The sequence below is a fragment of the Micropterus salmoides genome, unplaced genomic scaffold (assembly GCF_014851395.1).
Source record: "Micropterus salmoides isolate LMB-PRFRI ecotype aquatic unplaced genomic scaffold, ASM1485139v1 Ms_hic_scaffold_4, whole genome shotgun sequence".
Classification (NCBI taxonomy): domain Eukaryota; kingdom Metazoa; phylum Chordata; class Actinopteri; order Centrarchiformes; family Centrarchidae; genus Micropterus; species Micropterus salmoides.
The window spans coordinates 32318528-32345179 of record NW_024043372.1 but is presented as its reverse complement, the minus strand read 5'-3'; the positions used below and the strand labels follow the sequence as shown (position 1 = coordinate 32345179).

At 41.0% G+C, this 26652-nt stretch overlaps 2 protein-coding genes across 5 annotated transcripts; both read right to left on the bottom strand.

The window, feature by feature from the left end:
- Positions 1 to 321: 321 nt before the first annotated feature.
- On the bottom strand, positions 322 to 9502 carry LOC119885472 (SRSF protein kinase 3-like). Its single transcript, XM_038695516.1, has 15 exons — positions 9402 to 9502; positions 8054 to 8345; positions 7866 to 7974; positions 7668 to 7755; positions 6243 to 6330; positions 5879 to 5985; positions 5592 to 5757; positions 5361 to 5386; positions 5188 to 5244; positions 2948 to 3308; positions 2652 to 2749; positions 1420 to 1527; positions 1236 to 1305; positions 1061 to 1153; positions 322 to 790 (listed from the first exon to the last, which is right to left on the bottom strand). Exons 2-15 carry the CDS (start codon positions 8283 to 8285, stop codon positions 606 to 608), a joined length of 1788 nt encoding a protein of 595 aa, XP_038551444.1. The 5' UTR covers positions 8286 to 8345; positions 9402 to 9502; the 3' UTR covers positions 322 to 605.
- Positions 9503 to 10257: 755 nt separating this feature from the next.
- Positions 10258 to 25002, bottom strand: ccdc120b (coiled-coil domain containing 120b). Of its 4 annotated transcripts, XM_038697352.1 has the most exons (12): positions 24710 to 25000; positions 21229 to 21351; positions 18412 to 18570; positions 18227 to 18326; positions 17236 to 17366; positions 16512 to 16613; positions 16296 to 16416; positions 16046 to 16105; positions 15661 to 15817; positions 15431 to 15532; positions 14060 to 15097; positions 10258 to 12632 (listed from the first exon to the last, which is right to left on the bottom strand). In XM_038697352.1, the coding sequence occupies exons 4-12, from the start codon at positions 18273 to 18275 to the stop codon at positions 12536 to 12538; spliced, it is 1857 nt and encodes a 618-aa protein (XP_038553280.1). In that variant the 5' UTR covers positions 18276 to 18326; positions 18412 to 18570; positions 21229 to 21351; positions 24710 to 25000; the 3' UTR covers positions 10258 to 12535. The 4 variants fall into 4 exon arrangements, with proteins under 4 accessions (XP_038553280.1, XP_038553282.1, XP_038553278.1 ...); XM_038697354.1 differs by lacking the exon at positions 21229 to 21351 and having other exon boundaries at positions 15661 to 15814; positions 24710 to 25002; XM_038697350.1 differs by lacking the exon at positions 21229 to 21351.
- Positions 25003 to 26652: the final 1650 nt, after the last annotated feature.

The following is a 26652-nucleotide window of genomic DNA, read 5'->3' as shown; positions in this document are numbered from 1 at the left end:
ATTACATTTATTGAGTAAAGAATAAGTGGAATTTAATTTTAATTAGCATCAGTGAATTAATGTCATGTAATATGCGGAAATTAAAGGTTTTTTAAAAATGTATTATATTTAAGTTAAGGTTTACTTAAAATTAAATATTATTACCACTACTTAAAAAGTTTGAGGTAATCAGTTTCCACAAATATTTTTTAAGTATTCTGAACTTATCTGGGTTTACAGTGCAGATTGGTTTACCACTATTATTTCACTACTTAAACAAGCATTTCTTCAAGTTAAGGTCAAGTTAAGGTCTTGATTACGGTGACAGAAATAAAAATAAAAACAACCTTATGTCAGTTTATTGAAATTCAAGAATTTTCCAAAGAAAAACTTCTCTTTTGTCATTGATGTGCTTAATTTAGATAAGACTGCCATTAAAAGACCAAGAGACCCAACTGGGAGAAGGGTCGTCCTCAGGCTAAAACATTTTTATGAAAGCTGCACTCGTGATCCCAGCACCAGCCTACTACTGTAGATCCCACAGCTATGCGAGTCCCATGGCATGTGCGATGTGTCCAGGCCTGCTCCTGACCAGAGCTAGTCCACTGGGCTCTGAACTGGTAAGCCTAGGAGGTGATCCAGGGGTGTTTCAGACACTGGGCAGCTGTGGCTCTTTCCTCTGGCAGCAGCTCCAACATGGTCAGCAGAAACGAGCTGAACTGGACGGCTTCCTCCCGCAGCCACTCGTACTTATCCAGCAGGATCTCCAACAAACTCCATGGCTTCAGCTTTGAGATGTGTCGCAATTGTCCTGCACAGGATAAAAAGTCTACTTTTAGTGAATGAAAACTGTTTAAACATTGATGTTAACAAATACATTGTTAACATCAGGTTTTTAACTTATCTTAATTCTTCATGAAACAAAAAGTGTGACAATTTGAGTCACACTATAGGTTGTGACTAAAGACTCCAAATCTCAGATGCAGGCAATTTGCCCATATGATGAGCAAATACTAATTTAAAATAGTAATAAAAATAATAATAAAGATCACTATATTTGTAATAATTTCATGCATTTTACCTTTACGGTTGAAGTATTGTTTGGAATCTTTCCCTGAGAGTGCAAACTGGGAAGGAAGGGGTCCTAGCAGCTCAATGATGTGGGCAATGTGATCTGAAGGAACATGGGCAGATTTTGTATTACAAGCACATTTAGTTTGATCAAGGACAGAAGGGATGCAGCGAACAACACAAACCTTCCTCGCGGGAGAATGTGGCTCCAGATTGGGGGTCGAACAGATAGTCCCCTGTGGCCAGCTCAAAAGCCTAAAGTAACAATAAAATATGGCTGTGTGACAGAAATAGCAATGCAAAATATTTAGAAAAGAGAGCTGGGGGCAAAAAATCAAAAACACCCATCTATGCAGGTGCTCGGCTCACCATGCAGGCCGTGCTCCAGATGTCGGCTGGTGTGCCGTAGTCAGCACCGATCAGAACCTCCACAGAGCGGTACTGACACGTCTGGATGTCTTCAGTGAAGTGTTTGTGCTGATGACAAGAGAGATGAGATTTTAATGTTCCACTATTAAATGACCTCCATCTATGACTGTTAACAACGTTCTGGAAAAAAAGTGTAAATTTTACTACAACATCTTTAACTTAAATGAAATTACAGACTTTTTACTATTAAGTACACATATATGATAATATTAGCACAAATTATGTTGCTGTACAATATTATCTCAATAATTATAATATGTAGTTTTATATAATGCCTTAAAAACATGCCTTTAATTACAGTGAACAAGTAAAACAGATTTCAAATATCTAAGAACCACACATTGATGTGAGGCTGCACTTAATGCGCAGCAGCCTTTGAGTTAAATGCCAACATTGGCATGCTAACATGCTTACAGGGACAATGCTAATATGCAACATGTAACGTTAACCATGTTCACCGCCCCAGTTTAGTGTGTTAGCATGATAGCAAATGTGGCCGATGGGAATTTAAGTCTGTGGGTGTGGTGATGGTGCAATGGATGTGACCCATGCCTTCGGTGTGAGAGACCCAGGTTCAATCCCCCATCCACCTCTGTGTCCCTGAGCAAGACACTTAACCCCTAGTTGCTCCAGAGGCATGCGACCTCTGAAATATATGGCAAATGTAAGTCGCTTTGGATAAAAGCGTCAGCTAAAATTAATAAATGTATTTAAAATGTAAGTTGTTTTATGTCTGTAGCACTACCACTTTCACTGTTTTTGTATTTCTGTGTGCATATGGTGTTGGCTGCGTGTCTCACTGGAAACAGAGTCAAGTCGGATAAAGCATGTACTGTTTGTGGAAAATGGGGCTTTTTATGTGGAAATTTATAAAAAAAACTCTCAACAGGCCCCACCCATTTCTCGCTGAACAGAGTTTTTACTTTATTTTGATTCATCAAATCGTCACTTAGCTTGGTACATAACATATTTTCCAACATCTTGGCCAGTCAGCATTATTCTCACTATGTGTATTTTAATGCAAATAACAAATCAGATTAAAAAATGTTCTATTGTCAGAACAAATTATGCATTATGGATGCAGCCATGATGAATGGATGCACTTGCTGACTAGTTAGAACATGAAACAATTTAGTTGTAATTTTATAAATATTTCAGGTTAGTTTGCTTACCACCCAGCAGGCATTGCCCAGGTCAGCAATCTTGATTTGGATTTTATCCGCATTCTCAGGCTTTAGTAGGTCCAAAAGTACATCTGAGTCACTAACACCTAAAATACACAAAAGAATGTGATGGCTAAGAAGATCAGGATAAACTTGTGTGTAGGCCTACTGATGATGTTAGGTAAGAGTAAGTAAAAATTAACTTGTGTAAACACTCTAACAAAAGGTATAGATTTCCACAGGAAGAGGAACAAACTGCTGACATTGTAGTTCAGGAAAAAAGACACAAATGGTATGAGACTGACCACGGGGAGAAGATGGTGAAGGTGGAGGCGGCTCTTTGTCTGCAGTCTGATGTAATAACACTGATCTAGAGCCAGAGACAGGAGCATCTGTTTTGAGGTCTGGCAATGAGCAGATGGAGTCTCTGTGGCTGTGTGGAGTCGAGACCAGTGCATCTTCCAACAGCAGGGTCTGCCTCCTTAACGTGAGGTTAGGACCTGTGAGCTTAGAGTGACAGGTGGAGCTACCGGTGCTCGAAGTAGCATCAGAGAACGACACATGAAGTTTGTCTTTTCGGTTGTGGTCCGATGCACTCTCCTGTCCACGTCGACTCCTGTCTCTCCTCGTCAGCCTCTTAATTGGGCTCTTGGAGACTTTGCTGGACTAAAGGGGTCCAGTCAGTTGTGGGGAACAATAAGAGTAAAGCAATTCATCTGAAAAGAGCTCAAAGAATTATCACAACTTCTGCAAATCATGAAAATTAAAGCAACCCGGGGTAGGAATTGAAAATGTCTGACTTTGGTGTCCCCCAAGCAGCATAAAAAATATCCAACATAGTATTCACATATTAGAGATGTATTTATTTGTCAGCTAGATGCTTTTACCAACATTTAATACAGCGTTACTGAAATCTTAAAATTATAGCCATGCGTTACCTCACCAACTTTTCATTGTTTTTTCCCAATAGGTGTTTTCTCATGCATATTGTCTGTATTTACCATAAGCATGAGTTTTACATGAAATCCATGTATGAATATCTCAATAATAAATTGTGAAGGTGTTACCCTATACGCTGTAAAACAGTATGTTGCTAACAACAAGCTATACTGAAACCACGACAGTGGTTGTTGGAAGGACATCAAAATCTGTTCAGTTGTGTCCTCTTACAAAAACCTACAACAAGCAACCCCCTGACCCCACCCCCACGCTTTGAGCTATGGAAGCCTGTTAGTAACACAACCAGGGATAGGCAGTATATATGGTACATGTATATCAAATACGTATTTGAAATACAAAATGGCTTCATATTTTGTATCAAAATACTTCAGTGTTTTGTATTTTGTAGTTTAAAAATACTGTGAAATACTCTGTGAGAACTCTACATGATGACATCGTCAAAATGCTGCCTCTGATTGGTGCTTACGCTGTAATTTGCCCGGACGTGTTGAGATCAGAACAGAAAACTGACCTGAAGAAGAAGGTCAAGGCGAGAAACGTGTAAGAAGCCAGCTTTCCATCGATTTTGAGCATAAATTGTTACAAATCTTTACAGTTCCTGTTAAGTAACAGTTTGGTGTTTATTTCAGTAGCCTAGGTTTAATCATTTACCAATTTACGTAATGTTCTAACTATTTGACCTGAGTAGCAGCCCTCACACTTAAAGTCAGCTTGCTACCTTCAGCATCTGTTATGTTTTTGTTAGTATGCACAAACAAAGTGTTTCAGAGTTGTTGTACAAAATTACTTTATAATTCCACGAGGTGGTGTAACTTGTTAAATGCACACACTTGTGCCTTATTGTCATTAACAACGGCAGTAAACAACAGGTTGCCAACCCATCCACGACTCATGTTTTAGTAGCTCATGATACTGTGTAGGCCATTTGTTACCAAACACTAAATTATAACTAAAATAGGATACAATCGGGAATCATTAGCAAACTGTTGGTTAAACATGAAACTGTTGGTTACTTTAAAATGAATATTTAATCTGTTAACTGGTTGCATAATGTCAGATTTATCACATGACTTATGACGCAGAGAAAAGCTGTTGCTCTCAAACACTGGCCACTTAATCAGCTGAGTCAGTGTGCTGGGGAAGGGATAGATCAGACAGGCCGATTGAAGGTTTGCAAAGTGATTTCATGGTACCTTGGATAAGTTTTTTTAGTATTTGGAAATAAAAAGCAGTAGTTTATTTTGATACATGGCATGTCGGCTGTATTTTTTAGTTTATTTTTTATACCCTTAAAATAAGATAATGTTGTATCTTCTTTTAAAATACATTTTGATATACCTATTTGCCCATCCCTGGACACAAAAATACCACAACAGCAAATGTGAGCAAATATTCAACACGAGAGCATGTCACCACGCAAATTATAATCAGGCTATTTCAGTGTTTTTGTCCCTAGTTATTGTAACATATAAGAGCTGTCAAGTGCATAGGCTAGTAAGTATTTCTTTTTTTTCGTCTTTGTAGATGTTGTCAAGATGCAATTAAGAGGCTCAAGTGCAAAAGCAAATCACAACATCCATCTTACCCACTGGCCCAGAGTGTGGAAAACCCCAGTCAGCTTCCCCAACAGGTTGGACAAACTCTTAGGAAGTCATAGCAGATACGCGCAGGTCACAATGCAACCACAACAAAATAAAACTGTCCTAATAAAATGATTGAAATAATAATGGACAGAAGAATACATTTCAAGTTGCACACCTGTTTATCTCTGGAGCGTCTGTTCACTGGCAGGAAGTGTAAACATCAGCAGGGAACAGATGAGCAGATTGTGAAAATAAGTGAAAAGGCAACAGCAGAGTATATTTGCACTTAATCAAGAACACCTCCATCAGTGTGGAACTCGCAGGTGCCTGGGACTCATTTTTCTTTAATAATTGAATGTAGACATTAATGTGACATACATGTGATTGCTAGTGCAGCATCACTAACCCGAGGAGCTGGTGAAAGCAGAGGACACTGGAAGCTGCCACAGCTTGGTGTTGGCTGCCAGGTTTTGAATGTAAACCTCATCCACTCTGAGGAGGATGTTTTCTGGCTTGATGTCTGTGTGGATAATCTTGCATTTAGTGTGCAAGTAATCCAAACCCTGCAGAACCTGTGATAAGGAATGAAAACACAGTCACTGTCACTGCACCCCATGTCAATGAGGAGCATAACTAAAAGCTCAGTCAGTGGTGAAAGGAGGATTTAAGATGGAATAAAGGGTTGCACAGCACCTGTCTGATGATGCTCTTAACGCAGGGCAGGGGGAGGCCAGTGTAGTTAGATTTGACGATCCACCTCAGCAGCTGGTGGCCCAGCACCTCCAGAACCATGCACACATCTGGTGAGCAATTAAGGACCTTGTTTCTTACTGTATAGTTTATAATTATAGTTTAATATTATATAATTTCTGAGGTATTTGGAGAAGATAAACATTTTGACACAATTTCGCCTTAAAGTCCTTCCACTGTTGTATAAGGATGATGTCATCATGGTTGTATGTGTAGGCACACTTAACAGCAGATGATCAGAATACTTGATGGAAAATCAATACCTGCACCACTCAGATTAGGCAATGCTATTATATGTAAAGGATACGCTCTCCGTTCACTCCTGTGATCCTGAAGTCGTCAATGAGGTGCACGATCCTCTCACGCTTTAGATCTTTGGGGTCACTGTCCCTTACCTCATGGTCATATAGTAAACATATTACAGTATAAACAAAAACTGAAATGTATAACAAATAACTTCCTAACATCTTTAAAATGCAATGAAATGGCAACTATTTTGATTGATGATGATGAAAATAATATAAGCCACAGTGAGAGATGGTGGTGGTGTGTATTTAATTATAAAAAAATCATTGCAGATAGGCCGAGCAACTGGTGATATTACAAAACGTGAGAGCTGCCGGAGAGCTTTACACACAATATTATCTAGTATAAAACTCCTGCTATGACATTGACTCAAATTGCATTTTATGCCACCATTAACTCACATATACTGAACAAGGCTGGTCAAAATAAAAGCCCACTCGAAAATGGGAAGTTTTACTGCATTGGGGGGGCCAGGGGGTCGACAAACCAGTCAGTATCTAGTGTGACCACCATTTGCCTCACGCAGTGCAACACATCTCCTTCACATAGAGTTGATCAGGTTGTTGATTGTGGCCTGTGGAATGTTGGTCCACTCCCGTTCAATGGCTGTGCGAAGTTGCAGTCAGGTCGAGACCCCGATGTGGACGATGAGCATGCAGATGACCTTCCATGAGACGGTTCCTGACAGTCTGTGTAGAAATTCTTTGGTTATGCAAACCGATTGCTGCAGCAGCTGTCCGGGTAGCTGGTCTCAGACAATCTTGGAGGTGAAGATGCTGGATGTGGAGGTCCTGGGCTGGTGTGGTTACACGTGGTCTGTGGTTGTGAGGCTGGTTGGATATATTACCAAATTCTCTGAAACACCTTTGGAGACGGCTTATGGTAGAGGAATGAACATTCATTTCACGGGCAACAGCTCTGGTGGACATTCCTGCTGTCAGCATGCCAATTGCACACTCCCTCAAAACTTGCCACATCTGGGACATTGTCCTGTGTGATGGAACTGCATTTTTGAGTGGCCTTTTATTGTGGCCAGCCTAAGGCACACCTGTGCAATACCCATGCTGTCTGATCCGCATCTTGATATGCCGCACCTGTGAGGTGGATGGATTATCTTGGCAAAGGAGAAGTGCTCACCATATCAGATTTGACAGATATGTGAACAACATTTGAGAGAAATAGACCTTTTGTGTACCTAGAGAAAGTCTTAGATCTTTGAGTTCAGCTCATGATGAATGGGGGCAAAAAAGCATTGCGTTTATAATTTTGTTCACTGTATTAGTGAATCTTCTTGCTCCATAACCACCACAATAGAGGTTTTCTGTGCTAACAATACTCTTGTCAGGTCTACTACCTGTATATTGTACTACTGAAAACTATGCACATCTCTAAAAAAGCTTCTTAAAAGCAATGCAGTCACACTGACACATTTTAGAAGTTTGATCTCATCCAGGGCCGTCTCTGTGAATGTCTGAGCACTCTTCACCACCTTCAGAGCCACAAAACACCTCTTCCTGCGTGCAAACAAATATGACAGTTAGCTACTATTATGTTAATTATATCATCACTACATTTTGTTATTAATTTTTATAAGAAAAGTCAAATCGGTCAAACCCGTACTCACACCATATCCCAGCAGAGCCAAACAGTAGAGAAATGACCCCATCCCAACTTTTTAACCACTTGGTAACAGTCAACAAAAATCTCTCCAATCTCTACAGGGTAGTAACCACCTGCAACACAATGTAACGCCAACATCAAGGAAAAGGTCTCAACCAGTGTGTTGGAGTGTGGTGTTGGGGCGCTGCCTACCAATGCCATAGTCGGCAGGATTCTCCTGTTGCTCATCATAAGTTCCCAGAAGCTCAGGGGAATGAGGATGTGTCTGTACAGCTGGAGGACAGTGGGCAGGTTTGCTGCACGGGGAGGAAGGTTTAGGACTCACTGCTGTGTCTGGGGATGTGTGAGGGCTGGGTTTGACAGCTGGATTTGAAGAGCTGGCTGAATGGAGGGCTGATATAGCAGCAGCATATGAGGATGACATGATTACTGTAACCAGAGCCTGATGAGTTTGAGCACAGCTGAAGATGGGCCCAGATGACAGCTACAACAAAAATGCATTTGCATACTTTCAAAAATGGAGTTCTTCAATCATATGTCTCTGAAACAATAGTTCACTAGCTGTTTGTCTCTGGCAGCTAGTTTGTACTTTAAGTCACTGATTGCAAGAAGTTGTTTGCAATGACATTTCAGAGGGGTGAGTGAAATGTATGTTTATTTTTAGCTGGATGAGTGGCATGTCAACGTAAATAGCTCCTGACACTGCCCGGGCCGCAACAGAACTCGTCCCGATATTGCATGGACAACAACAGTGTGGGCACCACAGTTGTAAACATGGACGGCTGGCAAGTCAAATTAATTCAAGTTCATTCAGGGAGATTTGGCTAGAGCTATTGATTTGGTAAGACAGTAATAAGTGATTTAAAAAATACAGTCTTTCAGGCAGCTCTCACTGCACTCAGTAAGTGGTAAGGCAGCTTATTTTTGTGTGGTTGTACACTCTAATGGTACAGATGTCTACAAGAGAACAAGACATCTAACGTCAAATGAAAAATAGAAAATTGCCAAGTATTACAGGTACTTCAAAATAAAAGTCTAAAATTTGTACCAGCAGTACATCAGTCTTGGTTTCCATCATAAAAGTTTATACTGTTTACTGTTATTTCCATTGTACAGTGCATAACAGTTTGCTTGTTTGTTTGAATATGCATTGCTTGACATGCTAAAAATATTCAGTGCACATTTTGCCAGTCTTTTACATTTTTCTCATTGTATTAATAAAAAATCATAGTTCTGAGACAAAACCGTTGAGGAAAATAACGTAGGTTAATAACGTGCAGCTCGTTTTCACACAAGTGCAATATTTAGGTTCATTTGAACCAACTGTTTGATGACTTCCGGTCATTTTTGCTCAGTCAAACAGTTTTATTCTGAAGGTTTTTGCAGGAAGTCTAGTTTATTCTAGTGCTGAGCTATTTAAGTGCAGTACCCTACATGTTGTTGGCATCTCCTAACGATGAGACTTGGTAGTATAACAACTCAGTGAGTCTTATTCGCTCGTAATAAGTACTCAACAACATTAGAGGAGGAGCCTACTTACCCCTGTGTGTGATATATCCAGTTTTAATATCTGCAGCGTGGGAAATAAAATCAGCCTGGCATGAGTACCGCAAAGTCCCCCAGCCCGCGTGCTGTGCTCCTCACTGTGGTCCGTGTGACTGAAAAACACTCATGTCCAGGAATAGCAAGCTGCTGCTTCTGCTGCTGCTTCTGCTGCTGCACTGTGTTTCTAACATTTATCACCATGTTCTATTTCCAGCGGTGGTGACCTTCTCACCACCGCTGGAAATATCCCTTATCTCTTTTATAAAAATTATTTTATCTTTGACTTTCTTCTATAGGAAGAACCACAAAAAGTGCCATAACACGGAAGAGCAGTGTTAACTTCATCTTGTGTAGCAATATAACAGTTACACTGTACAAGATTTTTTTTTTGTGATATTGATCACAAATCATCATGAATCCAAAGAAAATTCATTTTAAACACTTTTTAAACAAGTGCTTCTGAAATTAGATTACCTCTTCTGAAGACTGTATGGGTGAGTACACTATCCCTGTTAGTTTGTTGCACCTGTTGTTATGGAACAACTTAAGACATTTATCATTTTTACTTGTACATAAAGTCCGGTGACATTATATAATTCCCAAAACTGGCCTTTTTCTTCGTAGGTTTTTGTTGGGGGCTTTGTTTGCCTTTATTACAGTGTAGACATGAAAGGATGTTTTTCTGTCAAGAGGCGAGATAACTGAAATTATTATTTTTTTTAATTAAATGTATTAGATGTATTAAAAACAAAAACAGAGTAAAGAATGAGAAACAAAAACACAGAAAACTGTACTGCTTCCACTATTACTGTATGTCTTACTATAAACAAAAAAATCTGAGACATTCTGTGTTGATTTGAACATGACACTTTATTAAGTAGAATGAATGCACAATCTCATACATACAGTATAGGACAGGCCTGTCTAGTCTTATTTCATATAGGCCTGGATATAAAGAGATGAGAGAAACAGAAAACAACTGCACTTAAAAATTAAAATTAAAATATTAAAATATTAACACATCACACTGCTGAAAAAATGTTTTTAACACACATTACCAGTTCTCACACTGATGAGAAAGAGCTACAGTAGATAGCTACAAAATGTTATAGGTTCATAAATAGAATATAGTTTGAATAAATTTGCTTCAGAGCTGAATTTAGCTCATTAATTTTCAACTTACATTACATTTTATGAAAAATACATTTATGACCCCCAGTGCACAGCAGTTTGGTCTTTGATTTTAGGCTTTAACCAGCTGGAAGAAGCAGTATGAAACTGGATACTGAGAGGACGTGAACACACCAGAAGAAACCAGGTAACATTCAACAGTGTGCTACAGTTTGTAACAAAGTAGAAAACAACATCACTTATGACAAACGTAAAGAATTACATTCAAATGAGTCCCAAGATGGCCAAAGATCAAGTACATTAAATGGAAAAAAATACTTTAAAAAAATATGTTAAGTTCTGTTTACACTAAGAGGACTTCAGTTATTATTCAGATTTTTCTGAAGTTTCCATTGTAGAACGCTATCAAGACTCTGGTTGCTAAATTATATCAGAATATATTTCACACATCACTACTCTGATTTTAAAAAATGTAAAGTTTTTACAAACAACACAAAACCATACACATGAAATGAGTTGAAATCATGACAAATACAAAAATCAGCCTGCATGAATTCTCATTACCAAATGTACTGGTGTGAGACCTGCTCACACCGTCATTCAAAACTGCAGCAGCCCTATTCTGTTCACACCACCAATCTCACTTTTTACAACCAATTAAATAGTGCTCACTTGGGGGTGGAATGAGTTGGGCAGGTTATTTTGATTAAATACATATTATGTGGTTAGTTTAAAAATTACATTGTTAGTACGGGAATAGAATATCAGCTTCAAACTCATCAGTACAATCCACACTATATACAGACTAACACTCAGATAGACCTTCAGTAGATGTTGACAAAACTCACTTTTCTTAATGTTTCCCAATTATAAACCCTGTCAAAACATTCCTATTGTCTGTCATCTCTCTTGGAGACACTTTTATAGGGAATTAAGGCTTAAGATGTTCATAAAGTGCTCCATACGACTTTCAAATCCTCCACAACTAAATACAGAAAAACTGATTTGATACGAGTAAATTATTGGCATATAGTCATGTGCTACTGCCATACAGCAGGTCTCACAACAACCCTCAAGTTTACCCTAAAACTGGTCTAATTATTCTGTCAAGGTCAGCACAGAGAAAGCCGCATGTATCAGCCAGCACCGAGCTGAATATAGAAAACAAATTGACAAATCTCAATATATATGACATCATTCCAAGTACCCTAATTTCATGACATCGTGAATTGCTTTCAATTTTTCCTTACAAGATTTTAATGCTAGCATTTCACATTATTAGAAAGTACTTTACTTTTCTCACCAGTGCCTAACCAATGCCTAAAACATTTAGGCACTCCTGCGTGCTACAACAGTACGCTACAGTTCATGGCCCTTCCTGTATCAAACGTGAAAAGTACAAATGGCTGCGAAATTAATGGCGGATGAAGACTGAAGCATGTTTCTGCATTTTACATAGTTTACATAGTAACACACATTCACCGGCATGTACTAATACTTTTGAAATGATGTGAGCTCATATAACATCTTTGTATATCATACGATTAATGAGCAATAAATTACCTCTTTAATATAACTGTTCTTTATATCACAGAAGATACAAAATAGTAATTTAGAGTTGTATATATTCTGTAAAAAATTATATCTCGGGAGACTTTTCAGGGCTATTAGCAAGGATTTTACTGCTCGTGTAGGACCAGAAATATATGAAGTACAGCATGACCAAGTTATTAGATACTGTATAAGTGGGATAAGTTATAACACGGGGAACTTGCCAAGGCCTTTTCACGCTGTACAGCTACAGTTTGTCATTTATTCCAGTCTCTTTCTGCTGAGGTTGCCGTGTTTTGCTTTGCTGTTGAGGTCACATTGTATCAACTTGACTGTGTGACTATGTGAGTCTTAGTGATGTGTGTGTGAGGCTACAGTGTTGTTGCTCATAAAATGTACTGTGTGTGTGTGTGTGTGTGTGTGTGTGTGTGTGTGTGTTCTGCTGCTTCAGACTAAGGTGCCTGGGTCTGCACTGGGTTCCTTTGGGGTCACCTCTTGCATCTGTGGCTGAGGAGTGTCCTGATAGAGAGAGAACTCCATCGACCTGTTGGGGACGAGCAAGACAAATCAATACAGCACTCCACAAACATGAAGCGGGAAGTGGAGGGTAAAACCACAGTAGGGACACATCTTCATGAAATAAAAAGTGTGAATCATGGTCAGAATATAACAGAGCGTGGACTGCTGTCTGTCACAAGCCACTTGAGAAAAATCAAGAAAGCCTATGAATAAGAAAACATGAGTGTTTTTGATCAGGAGACATCCGAGTGCCCGGATGTTGGCATGAGGCAGAAAGATGCAGGTAATGCTGACCACGCAAAATACAAACACAAACAACCACCATTGTAAAAGTCACAGGATGATAGATGGTTGGGAATAGAGTGAGAGTAATAGCACCATCCTCTGCTGGAAGGCTTGCTGCTAACCTCCAGTGAGAAAGATATTTAAAGAGGTCATATTATGCTCATTTTCAGGTTCATAATTTTATTTTGGGGTTGTACCAGAATAAGTTAAAATGGTTTAATTTTCAAAAAAATGTCATACTGCACATTGCTGCAGCACCTTTATTCACCCTGTGTGTTGAACACTCCGTTTTAGCTATCTAGTGAAGCATCTCACTTCTATTTGATCTTTGTCGGGAGTTGCACATGCAAAGTTACTACTGTTAGACTACTAGTCAATCAGAAGCAGAGTAGTGCGGCACATTTATTCTTTCTTTCACTTAACGTAAAAACGTAATGTTTTAACTGTGCACTGTCTCTGCATCCCAGTAATAACTTTACATTCATTGACTGCCTGGAGGGTATCTTATGTTATTTTAGATAGGATATTTTAATTTCATATTTAGGTCATTGAGGGTGTGCCACATTAGCCGCTAGGCGAGTGTTATGACACATGTTACATAGTAACATAGATAGGTTATGGAAGTAAAGTCTGGATTACAATCGAGCTGTTTTCAGGCAGTAATTTCTATGGGAGATGGTGACTCCCTTCTGGGTGGACTTCAGGCCTTTTCACTTTGCAAACTTATTACATGCATAACAATGATATATAACATAATAAAATATAAGGGGAAAAAGCCAAAAAGCATTATATGACCTGTTTAAGTGAATCTCAGTGTTAATACTGAAAGACTGACTGTATGTGCACACACATGCATGTTGGTATTTGCAGTTCAATAAAATGTATCTTTATGCAGAATCTATTCTAAAACATACAAACTGCCCCTTGAAATCAGACAAAAACACATCTCTTAAAAGTGACAGACCTAACCCGAAAACGTTTCTTGTGCTTTGAGTGCAATGTAACATAAAACAATGCACAATAATGAAAGAACATGTTCAGTTCCTTTAGGCTTGTTTGTTTTGCCAGTTATTATGATGTATGAGCGTGAATTCTTTCTCACAACACTGATGATTCCCACCTAGAGACAAACAGGTGTAAAAGAGACAAAGCAACAAGAATACTGACCTTCCATGCAGCGGGTGACCGTGAAAGCTGGCTGACTGGGGCATCTGAGACCTGTGGAGGTTGGCTGGTTCACCTTGAACAGACTGGGCCTGGTGCACTAGAGGGTGGGGGTGCGAGAGGCGAGATATCCCTGCCTCGTGGCCCTTTGAGGCAGCAGGAGGATAGCCGAGGGCGTTCCTCAGGTACCAGTCCCTCAGTCCCTCCAGAGCCAGGGCTTTATGCAAGCTTCGCGTTGAGTCCTCTGGGGTCGGGAGAGAGAACTGTGGGGGTCTGCGGCTGAAGGAGGGGCCAGACAGCTCGGTCTGGTAAGGATGTAGGTTGGGTATGGAGGATGTGGTGGTGCCAGAGGCAGGAAGGGGAGACTCGTACGCTGACAGCAGGATGGCATCCTGGGGATGTTGCTGCAAAGGAATAAAGGGTCCGCAAGATTTGGTTCTGGTGACTTTGACCCTGCGCAGCTCAGCTTGGGACCCTCGGAGGACCATGGGGCTGTAAGGTGGGGCAGCGCTAGGGAGGTGCACCTGGGAATGGGAAAAGCCATTCACATGGGGGGGTGCCGCCGCAGTCGAGGAACGAGGAGAGGACATGTCCTGCCAGATCCTGCCTGTGGACTGGTACAGGTGGTGCTGCATTTGCATCCTCTGCTGTTTCCCCCAGATATAGTCCATCAATAGCTCATTGTAGCCTCCACCAGCCCCTCTGCTGCCCATGGACAGACGCATTTTAGCTTGTTCCACAGAGCCATCAGCATGTCTCTCAGGGCTGCCCAGGTGAATGTGTCGCAGCTTGCCATCAGTCAGTGTCTCTGAGCTCTTGTAGGGCCCTCCTCTGGGAGGCATCCCGTTTCTCGGAGCAGGATCATCAGGGAGGCTCGACCGATCCAGCAGGGCCTCTGAGCTATTACTGCGCCTGGCCCGGGAGCTGTAAGGGCAGCCTCGGCGGTCAGAAGAAGAGCCCTCCTGGGCCAGTGGAATCATATAGGGCACATCCAGACTGCCCGACCACTGCTTCAACCCGTTACCACCCGACGCATCCGACCTAAGGCAGAGATTAGCGTAACAGCTTACATTAGGAGAGGACTCAGAGCAGCTGTGGATGTAGAGAAGTGATTAAAAGTAATTTTCCTCAAAACCATGTTACTGCATTTCACAGAAAATCACTTAAGAAGGGACAGTTTTTATGCTTAAAGACCAAACGATGAGCTCAAGCCCTCCCTGGTAGCTAAATATGACACTAATTGTTGTTCCAGCCCTGACTCTGTGTCTAAATTGAACTAAGCCATTAAGCCATTTCCAACCACTCAGTTATCACAGTGGGAGGGAGCCGTAGCTGTGCTGGATCAGACAGAAGCAGCACTGTATCACAGATTACCTGACGTGAACGCTGATTGGAGCAGTTCGGGCCAAGAGAGGAGTAGCGGGAACACTTCTACCCTCGACGTTAGATGCACTTCTTGGTAAAGAGTGAGTTGGGCTGTGAGAAGTAACACGAGAGGACATGGAAATTTAACATTTATCACCAGTACATGAAAACAATCGTGATTATATGTGTACACACACAGACACATCAAGCAGACAGCCCAGCTTGCAGTATCTAAGTACCTAACAGAGCTTGTTACAGAGTTGCGGCGTGTCCTCATCTCGTAGTAAATCTCAACTGGCGACAACTTCCTGCTGATCCTGTGGTCAGGGCTGCCCACAGTGAGCCGGGGCTGAGACAGAGAGCGCTGGTCAGCAGCCACACTGGGAGAAGACTCTTCTGGGAGAAGAAAAACAAAGACATGATCTTTTCATGAAGCCCACTCACAGATGACAAAAAAAGCTTACTTTCTTTTCCAGCACGACAAGCCAAGTGTGCTATTTTGGTTTACAACTGAAATGTGACTGCGCATTCTTACTCGGTGTCTTAACACCAGACGTGTGAGTGACGTATTTTTAATGTGAAAAATGCTGCAAATACACGACGTGAGTGTTTCATTTGACTCACCATTGTCATGGGATGTTGAATCTGACATGGAGCTTGTACTCTCTGACATGACAGTGTCCTCTGAAAGACAACAAACCATTCAGGTGACAGATGTTACAGCATGAAATTTTTTATCTTTGCAAAACATAAATGCAAAGCTAAGAGTTTTTTTTAAGAAGCATAAAATGTTAATGACAACACAGCTTTGTTTTTATTCACTTGTACTTGTTTTTTTTAAGTAGGTGTGGTTTTTGGTGCTTTGTAATCATACCTGTGTGACACCCCCGATGAACTGTCCTCTTGCTATTTGGGACATTTCGGCCTGATTCTGAGTTTCTGTACAGAGCACCAGTGAAGATGTCTTTCATCTGCTTTCTTTGGGCAGCCTCATCCTGCAGCCAGGGACAGCCAGTCGTGTTAGACCACAAGTACACACAGCGGTACATCTGCTGCGTAAACACAATTGATATTCAAGGTGTTGACTTACCTCTGCCTTGGCATTGGGCGCCAGGCCAAGTCTGCGCTGCACCACTGGGGGTTTCTCTCCCGTCTCCAGAGGGAAAACACGTGGCAACTTCCCAGTCAGCTCCTGCAGAGGACATTCATTAGCCCCCAGTAACTAAAATCCACCTTCTCAGTGGCCTGTCAGCTCTAACGTCTTACATAAAATGGAACCACTTAACAAATTACTTAAAGTTTCAATAAAACCAGCCTTTAAATAGTTGACTGCACTGAAATAGATATGCCAGAAATAATGGTTCTATCATGATTTAGCTCTAAAGCAGAAACAGAATAACTCTGCAGATGAGTAGTGCTTCAAACTGAATTAGCTACACTGAAAACGCAGCTAACTCAGAACAGAACAGAATGAGTCACTATGCATCCAACTGAAAACACAGGGATGTTTTAAACAGCTGTTAATGAAAAGCTGAGGCAGCTGTGGCTTCATTAAGACGTGCTGACAAGTTCTCTGGAGCAATCAAGTGTTATTATGCAGCCATTTTATAAGAGAAAAAAATATCACAGATTCAACAAGTTGCCTCTAAATTTACAGAATGTTAAAAATATGCTATAATCTGCAATATGCCTCTTCTTAGTAAAAACACAAAAAACAACAAACTGCAGTTGTCATCTAACACTTGAGGTGTATGGAGTGAGAATGTTGTACCCTGAGTCACGTATGTTTCAGAAGGGAAGTGAGAGCTACTCACTGCTTCCTGCAAACAGACTTGTTTGAGCTCTCCCACTCTGGTGTTGAGGAGAGCCTCCAGGGCCTGCTTCCTCTCTTGTAGAGCCGCAATCCTCTCAGCCTGCAGCTTGCTGTCCGGGCAGCCTTGAACATCTACACAGCATAGCACATTTTATGTATCAGAAAGACTGAACTAGAGTTAAAGGCCAGCAATATTCTATTTTCGGTTCATCCTACTAACAATACTACTAAGTATTGTCTGTGTATCCAAAGCCTGATGTATATTCCAGTCCCAAAACCATTAAAATCACAACAGTGAGTCACATTGTTGCACTGGGAGACGTGTTTCTTCGTTGCCTTATACATGGAAAATGTAGTTTTGTTGCACATACACCGTCCTGGCTGCTTAAATACTCATTAGAGCACAAATTGTGTTTTCATGCACAGCTAAAAACAGTCCACAAACAAATGCACTACTTACTAGTTTGAGTAAAGTTTACTAACAATGCCAAGCTGTTTCAGTACATTGATGAGAAATAATGAAACTTTATATTCTTGTTTTTAGTAGGAACCAGTTAGCTTGGGGCTGAAAGCCACAGACAGAATAGGAAAGTCAAAACGTTTTGAGAGACGGACTAACACTGTTAGTGTTAGAAAAATATAGAAAATGGCAGACTAAATTAAAAATGCTGTGCTTTAGTTTCTACTGTTTCACAATGGTTGCTTTGTAAAGTGTCTGTTTCTAACAACATGAAGTCTGCTCACAGGCACTGCTACTTGGTGCCCTGATAAGATTATCTGACAGCTGTGGTGACAGCACGTGAACAAACGGCCTTCACACATACAGCTGTTTTTTCAGCTGGCCGTTCCCTTGAGAAAAACACTTTTGTTTTCCTTCTATTTAACTGTCAGGGAAAAACCCCCACAAGCTGATAGATTTGCCAGGCCATTTCAGGCTCGTCCAGACACGAAAATGTCTGTCTTTGCACAGTGAGAAAGTCATTGTTACTCACCAGGAGCCCCCAAACCCATGGATGTGATCAGATGTCCTTTGACCTCCATGTGATGTAATTCTGGGGACTTTACAACTCACGCTCCCAGCAGGGCCCTCACCTGATGAAAAAGAAACAGAGATGTAACTGCTGCTGAGATGCATCAACAATATATATTCAGGCTTAGATGTTTTCTTCTCTCCAACCTTGCCGTATCAGCCATGTGTTTTCTTGAGGTGTAGAGCCAATGGTTGCATTTCTAGCAAGTCAGCAGCAGACGAGCATGGGCCTCTCCTAGATCAGATTACACCAGGTACCATCAGGGGGAGCCACTGCACCTCTGTTTAGGTGTCTAAAGCAGAACCCTTGAAAATGTGGGAAAAAATTACTAACACAACCTAAAAACTACATACAGTGACTTTCCCCTTGCTGAGTATCTAATGATTTATGCAGTAAAGAGAATCTATTGCCAGGAGCAGCTTCACTATAAACCATAAACACATAAAGCCATATTAAAAAAAATGCATTTAGCCGGTATTATGGAACATTTAGAAAATACTGAAAGTTCAAAAAAAGTCGGATCATAACTTAACATGCACCTTAAGGCATTCTGAAAGTGTGTAATACTCTAAAATTAGCTCTCAGATACAATTAGCAACCAATTCATTTGCAAAGAGAAGGAAAAACGAGACAGGATAAGTAAGATTAATAATGTATGGACAGAAATGGAGATGGAGAAACCAAAGTCTCAACAGCCACTAGTACAAAAGAGAGGGAGCCAGAGGAGTAGAGCCCGGAGCAAAGTGATGGAATAAATAACAGAGGTGAGGAAAAAATGCAATGTTCAGTGAAGCTTCCTTTTTGATGCTGTCATAAATATCAAGGTTTACATGAAATTCACTTTGCGTGAAATTATGTTTACTATATTTTATAGCTTCTACATAGCCTATCATATGGTCTGAGATAGTTCTACTGTGAAGAGGGGGGAAACAGTTGCCTAAAATTTAAAAAGATAACCTAAGACAAGAAATGCAGCCTTCACTCGCCTGTAGCAAGTGAGCAATGTTTCATGTGCACTTTTCCCCACATAATGGAGGTTCATTACAAACAAAGCCTCTCCCCTAATACCCAATAGAGACTTCCAAAAATAGCGCTAGCGTTTTCTGCCAAAAGCCTCTCACTTAACGCTGCTCACAAATCGCTGCCATAAACAAGCATCTTGCCAGTCGAGTAAATCATAAAGTGACTCCATTCAACCCACAAATCTAGATGGAAAGCCTCAAGGGCTGAATCAAAATTACCCGTCCAAAGTCTGCTTCTGCCAGCATCACATATTTCAAAACGAAACATTTATCTATCAGTTACTCTGAGCAGCTGTCTCAAAGCTCTGCGCACAACTGACCAGCGTTTTGCATTTTTGGGTCTGGAAGACACAGCGTCCTGTTTTCCTCATTCAAACAACGTAAAGAACGAGGCTCACTTTGTGTAAGGACACGCTTGAAATACTTGTACCGAGCTTGTGTTGGCTCCTGTCCTGGAACTGAACCAGTAACTGCTGTTTGCTCCTGTACGTGTGAAAACCCGCAGCATGCTTGACCTCCCATCGACAGACAAGTAGGAGCCCTTCGCACAAACAAGCGACAGAGTTACGACCGGCGCTCAGACAAAAGCTCATCACATGAATCCTGTTACACAAAACCGAGTCTGCAATTATTGAATTTTAAGTTAATCTAATATACTGAGAAGGACTTTCACCTGGGAATGTATGAGGCAGTGTCATGTCTGTTCTCTGTTGAACAGCAGTAAACCCACTGAGAGAAACACTGAGAGCAGACAGACAGAGACATTTGGTAGCTTATTCATCTGGATGGTCGCTGGGCAGCTGCATACTGGAGCCAAAAGGCTGCCATGCCTCTTAAGAATGGCTTTGTCCAGCAACCAAAACATTTGCTTGGAAACTCGGTGCTGTCCTTTTCACTCACTAAAATGTGCCCTTTATCTCTTTAGAAAACTAACAATCCTTTGACTTGAGCACTCTGGGTTAACTGATGTATCCTTTTTGCTAACTGATATAACACAGTCATTTAAATTATTACAATGTATCTTTTGGAGTAAAAAGTACACAGTTTTCTTACAAATGAAAAGTGAAATTCATTAGAGATAAAAACACACTTTGTTGTCTTCAACACACAGGGTTTTTGCTGCTACAACCCTACTTGGTCTGGAATGACCACTGAGCTAATGTAAACAAAGGTTAGTAAGTGCTGTGTACCTGACATTACTACCAGTTTGCTGACATAATCACTCTACATACTTATAGGGCAACACACACTTGTGACGTGTTGGAATACACTACTGTCCTATTTCCCAGTGTTGCTGCGCAACACCTCTCCAGAAAAACAGCAATTTTATCACGTTCAACACATCCTGAGTGCTGTACCTTAACACCTTATTCTGCGTGTAGCGTTCTGTGTGTGTGCTAGTGGCATCAGCTGACCTATGTGAAATAAGGTGATGCTGCACAAAACAGTTGGTGTGTGCTGCACTTCACACTATGTCTTAGCATTTACCATTATCCCTTAATTATTCGTTGTTTGGCAGAGGTTTCACACCAGGTTACACTTAGGTAGGTTTTACTTTAGTGTAACCTACAGTGCATCCATTTGATGAAAGCTCTTACATTTGCTATTCTGGTATGTCTTTCTGTGGAAAAGTTTTACAACAATAGTTGTTGCTATTTGTTTAGAATAAAGACGAAATTAGAAGCAAATGTTAATAACTAAACAGAGAAACAGAACTGACAGGAAGAAAAAGAAAAAACTGGAAATGTTTAAAAACTGGCAACACAATATGAGCCTCAATTTCTGACATGACACCCCCACCCCCCAAAAAAAGAAATACAAACAAAAAAACACATCATGCCACTACTCCAGGGTTAGCTCAGGTATCACTTTACGACAAGGGCAAATCAATCAACTGCAACAGGTAACCATTAACCAGTATGAGTCTAACAAATAACACACCTGAGGGGATCAGGGTTCTCACTGGCTGAAGTGAAGCGCAAACTGCTTAAACATCTGGTGTACAGATGTGTGCAGAGGTGCAGGTACAACAACACAAGACTGCATCACATTCCAGAGAGAAGCCTGCAGGAGAGATGGCAGGACAATGAAGAATCAGATAAACTGAGTCACAGAGAGCGGCATCAAAAGAGAAACCATAGGAGCAATGAGCACAAGAGATACGAATGCAACACGATCCTCAAACACATGTTGACTTAGCATGTGTAGGGGTATGAGGGACGGGAATTGTGGGAACCATGTTGATTAAAACATGAGCTGCGTGAGAGTGAGCTGCCCCTGTGCAGCGTGCATCACACGAATGCAAATCAGCAAGGAGTTTAATATTCAAGTCCGACAAGCTAAAGCCTGTAAGGTAGGTCCAATCCTACCGTGTCCGCACACAAGGAACTGCACTGCTCTCTCGTCAGCTTAGAAGTCATACATATTAAATTGCAACATTCATAGCAAAGCTAAATTACCACAGCAGCAGTTTTATATGCAGTTTTGTCTTGATACATACGATGCCTCCCAGCCCTAAAAGAGATTCATTCTCTCTGCTGTCTGCTTTTATCTGGCCCAAGAGTCCCGGGAACAGGCTACTGATGTCAACCGCATTTATATAACAGAGGTATTCATGACTTACAGTACCGCTTGTCTTAATATGTAACAGCAGATGTATATGCAACAAGCTTGTATCTGTTGCCAGTGGCAACGGATGCACAAAATGTTTGTGAGTCTCTTTCAGCAGACATTATAGAGCAGCTGAGATGTGAAAGAGCAGCTGAAACATCACCTCCAGCTCTCCACAGACAGGTGAGGCTGGCAGCCCTCATGTTGACTGTTGGTGTTGACACAGCTGTTGCTGTTGTGAACTTACATGGTAACCAGAGCAGAGTTACAACTATACGGCTCCTGCCCGAGGAGTGCGAAGGTCCGGAAAAGGTCTCTGAGGAGTCCAAACTAGACCGAAAGTGTAGTATTGTAATATCCATGATCAAATGTTGCATGGTTGGCTCTCACAATGCCTTCAGTGACATGCCATGACACTTCGGTGTTTTTTCTTGACGCGTCCGACCTCTGAGCCTCGCTTTGTACGAGTAATAACAGTAATGTGACCTTTATCTGCACGCTCTCCCGGCCATTCACCATCACACCCCAACCAAGGATGTTGTATGGCCATTGTTTACTTGTAATGATAAGGATGGGGAATAGAAACGTCAACAGCCAAATGGTTTTAACCTCTGCATAAAAAAAAAAAGATCAGTCAGCTGATTCAGTGCAGAGGATTTACTGAACTACCTCCACATGACCAGCCCAAGCCAAAGAACTGTGGAGGGCTTATGGGAGGTAAGGTGACCCCCCCCCCCCCATGCTAATATGGTCTCTTCTTGTACTCTCTATATCCATGAAATATTGATTTATAACACGCTTATCGGCACACAGCAGCTTAGCTCGGACTCAAAATTTCTCCTTCCCGGCCTTGACACTCACCTTTGCACGTTTGACACAAGTACCGCGGGTGAAACAAAGCAATCTTGGTGATTGGTATCCACCTGGATTCTGCTAAGCTGAGGTGGGGGGAGTAATAAAGAAAGGAATGCGGCTCTAACGCCCGAGGGGATTATTCCTATGCATTTTCCCTTTGCTCTGTAACACCTGGAGGGATTTCTGTACAGTGTGTACTCCAAAGTCGTTTTCATGTTCCACTGTGGCTGTAATCTGCCTTGTTTGGTTTTGGAGGGAGTTCAGGGCTGCTTATGATGTGCAGCCACAGCCATATGCTTACATTCATTACTACACATGCATAACAGCCTGATCTGATTCTTTTGTGCTTTTGTGGCTGTAGAAATGTGGGGGAATCTTATCCGTGACGCTACTGCTCTGGTGTATTTTCGACACTTGATAAGGTCTGGGATTTGATTCCCTGAGCTCACACACTTCACACCAAGACACTTTGCACGAAGCCAAAAGCATATTTTTCATTTTAAATCCAGGCAAATGCACAAGTAACAGGGTTTGCTGAAAGGTCCTGGATCCAGATCAGGGGGCGAGTGTGTGACTTTTCACACACCCCGCTAAACCTGCATGTTTGTCAATCGCTACTGATCCAGATGCTTAAACCATGTCAATCCATGTCTTAAGGGCATTATAAAAGGAACAGTGTCACCTTGATGTTACAAAATAGCAAAAGAATACCATTGTGTTTGCACCAATCTGGGTCAAGGTCCGATTCCATGGTGTTTCAGTGGATTGTAACACTCAAAGTAGCATGAAGAACCACAGGCAGTGCTTTACAGAAAAGTAGAGTGATATCCTACCAATTTGAAGATAACAGTGAACAGAGATGGGAGAAAACAGACACCAACATGTGTCAAAATCCCCCTGAACAAGATTAAACCAAGCATGAATTGTCTCCTAGTTTCAATCTGCAATAAAACAGCTAAACTAAACCTCTTTGCAAATGGCCTAATGGTCCAATAATTCAAACCCCTTGTAAATACAAGAACTTGAAAATAGGAACGATCAGCACTTTAGAAAACGCTTGGCAGCAAAGTGGAAAATCCTCTTCTGAAAACAGAGAGGTGTTTCCCAGATACACCAAAAGGTGGATTAACAGTGAAACACCCTAAAGGCACTGACTGACCCCACACAACCCATTTGGGTGAGTTTTTTCAGATCCAGACAGACATCCGTGTTCAGGAATCTGTTCATAATAGGGCTTTAACACTGCTGCATGAGAACAAGCAGTATTTATAAAATGAGAACAGTGGAACCGATGAGGCCCAGCAGACAGCAGTAGCAGCGTGCTTCTGCCTATTTTGCTCCATAAAGATGCAGTAACAGGGAGAAGTTGTGTATTCCCTAGAAGCATGACACAGATTTTTACTCCTTTACTGCTTCCCGTTTCAATTCACGCAGATGCTGTTGCAATCCCGGCATTTCCTGCCTTTTAATTAATGTGCCACACAAACAATATGTTTACAGGGGATGGAATACAACACACGCGCACATGATGGAGACATTTTGGACTTCAGTTCATGCTGGTCCTTGGTATTTCATTTACAGGCGTGTTATTTAGAGCATAAAAGCATATGTGTTCCCACATTAAGCCCGGCTTCTGGGGCTGCTACAGCAGTCACTCTGCATCTGCATAGTTGTTGTAGACGGCAACGCCGGCTGATAGCGAAATACCGGACTCACTAATAGAAGCAATAACATATCGCAGGTGTGTCACTGACTGACACGATGACAAACCCGGTTTTTACGTTAAGGCACATGCACGTCCAAATAATAAATAAAATAGCACATAACGTATTGCGGTAGGCTATCCTATGTAGGCCAAGCTATTTTCTTTATAGAGAATATAGGTTGTGTTGAAGGCTATTCATTAATACGCCCAGTTAGGATGAGAAGGACATCTTGGAGCAGAATCCTCTCTTACCAGAGAGCATGACCGATGCCTTCCGAGGTCTCCGTGGTCCTCTGTAGCAAAACCAAGCCGAGAAAAAACATTCCTGCGTGAGACCAGAGGGCAAAATCCTCCCAAGAAGAGAGCTTCAATTAATTAAACGTGCGGTAATTCGTAATACACGAAAAAAAGCCCCTCGTTCATGGTGGCTTCGTATCCCAATTGTAATTCAGCAGCAGCCTCGCGACCTCCGCTGTGTCGGAGCCCTGCGCATCTCAGCAGACCTGCTTTCAGAAAGAAGAAAGCTTTCCCTTCTGCGCCGGATGAAAACCCTCTATTTTACACAGCCAACTGACTCAACACTGTCACGGCAATGATGCCCCTCCCAGATGTTACATGCCTTCAATGTGCGCCAGTTAATCCTGACACAAACATTGTTAACCAGTTGTTGCATAGGCACGCGCGCAATAACGCTGAATAGGGAAAAAAACAACAACAAAAATTGGAATTCTTCTCCTAGACTATGAAATTATTCTGCGAGGATCATTTTTAAAACAGTCGGCCTATATTTTCAGTCAATGTGCGGGACCTTCTAATCCAGTCAAAACAGCTAAAACCCACATGTGTATAAAACTAACAGTAGGCTACTATTAGTGAATTGTGACTAATCTAAGATACCATGTCCAAAATGGTGAAAACTAGCCAGTGGGCTAAAAGAACACTGGCACATTTACAGAAATGTTTATGTGTGTTGTCCTTATAAATAAAGATAATTGACTAAATATATCTATTAAATTCAACGAGTAAAGAAGATTATTTGGAAATTTAAAAATTCTATTTAAAAACAACTTAAAAACTTTAACAACTGCTATCCGTAATAGCATTCACAATAAAAGCCTTGTTCAAATGAAACATAAGCTAACTTTTAGTGTTTGATTATTTAACATTAACATTTTAGGCTCAAATGGAGCCTTTCCTTTTGTTTAAAAGAACACCAATGTATAACTACCAATAGGCCTATACATAACAAGCTAATGTATGTCAGTGGTTCTTATACTTTTCAAGGACCCCTAAACTGACACAAGACCAAGGCCCCCATTTGAAAAGATTTTGTCCCAGGGTCCCCCATCTGATAGGATTTTAACTTTTACAATGTTTTATTACAGAAAGTGTATAAAACCCATTAAGTAGTCATACATTCTGTCATTTTGTTACTTATGGATGGAATTATAACAAAAATAAACCATTCCCCTTTTTGCTAGGGACCCCTTGGAAACCCCTCAAGGACCCTTGGGGGTCCCCAGACCCTACTTTGAGAACTACTGCTGGAAATCAACTAAACTGATATGCTCAGATATGCTTCACTTCAAACACACAGACCTTGGTGGACCACAGATAGAAGTCTCTGAAGCAATATAAAATATCAGTTTGGCTTAATTTAAAGGCATTGGCTGTGGTTCCCACTGAATCAGTGCTTAAAATTAAAACCCATAACTCAACCAACAAGTAAAATCACTGTTGATGGTCACTGGAACGTGATCAGGCTCAGTCTACTGTAGTCCCATCACATCATATACTCCAAAAAATAATGGTTATATAGCTAGATATACCCATGAAGTAGCAGCTCTGGTCATATGTATGACTATCACTTAAAACCTGAGTAAGAGAACACTATAACTATTACTACTACTACACTCATTATTCTCAGTGTGTGTGTGTGTGTTTCAGGTGTAGTCAGGGCCAACAGATATATTTAATAACTGCAATTAAAAGCAACTCCGCAAAAAAATGTTTATTTGCACACTGCCTTCAGAAAGACAGACAGACAATGTTTTCATTCCAAGACTAAATAATAATATATATTTTTAAAAGAATATTTAACTGATCCCAAACATTTCAAAATATTCACAGTTACTTGAGGAAACCAAACAAACAAAAATAAAATCTGATATGGAGAGGGGGACGGGAGAAAAACT

What these genes read in the sequence shown, in the direction of transcription:
- LOC119885472 (XM_038695516.1), bottom strand. Translation starts at nt 8,285, where the DNA reads ATGTCATCCTCATATGCTGCTGCTATATCAGCCCTCCATTCAGCCAGC. An exon ending in CACAGGAGTGAACGGAGAGC is followed by an intron (nt 5,986 to 6,242) that starts GTATCCTTTACA and finishes ATTGCTCACCAG; the next exon opens with ATGTGTGCATGGTTCTGGAG. An exon ending in CACATTCTCCCGCGAGGAAG is followed by an intron (nt 1,154 to 1,235) that starts GTTTGTGTTGTT and finishes ATGTTCCTTCAG; the next exon opens with ATCACATTGCCCACATCATT.
- ccdc120b (XM_038697352.1), bottom strand. Translation starts at nt 18,275, where the DNA reads ATGGAGGTCAAAGGACATCTGATCACATCCATGGGTTTGGGGGCTCCT. An exon ending in CGCCCAATGCCAAGGCAGAG is followed by an intron (nt 16,417 to 16,511) that starts GTAAGTCAACAC and finishes CCCTGGCTGCAG; the next exon opens with GATGAGGCTGCCCAAAGAAA. An exon ending in TCATCGGGGGTGTCACACAG is followed by an intron (nt 16,106 to 16,295) that starts GTATGATTACAA and finishes GTTGTCTTTCAG; the next exon opens with AGGACACTGTCATGTCAGAG.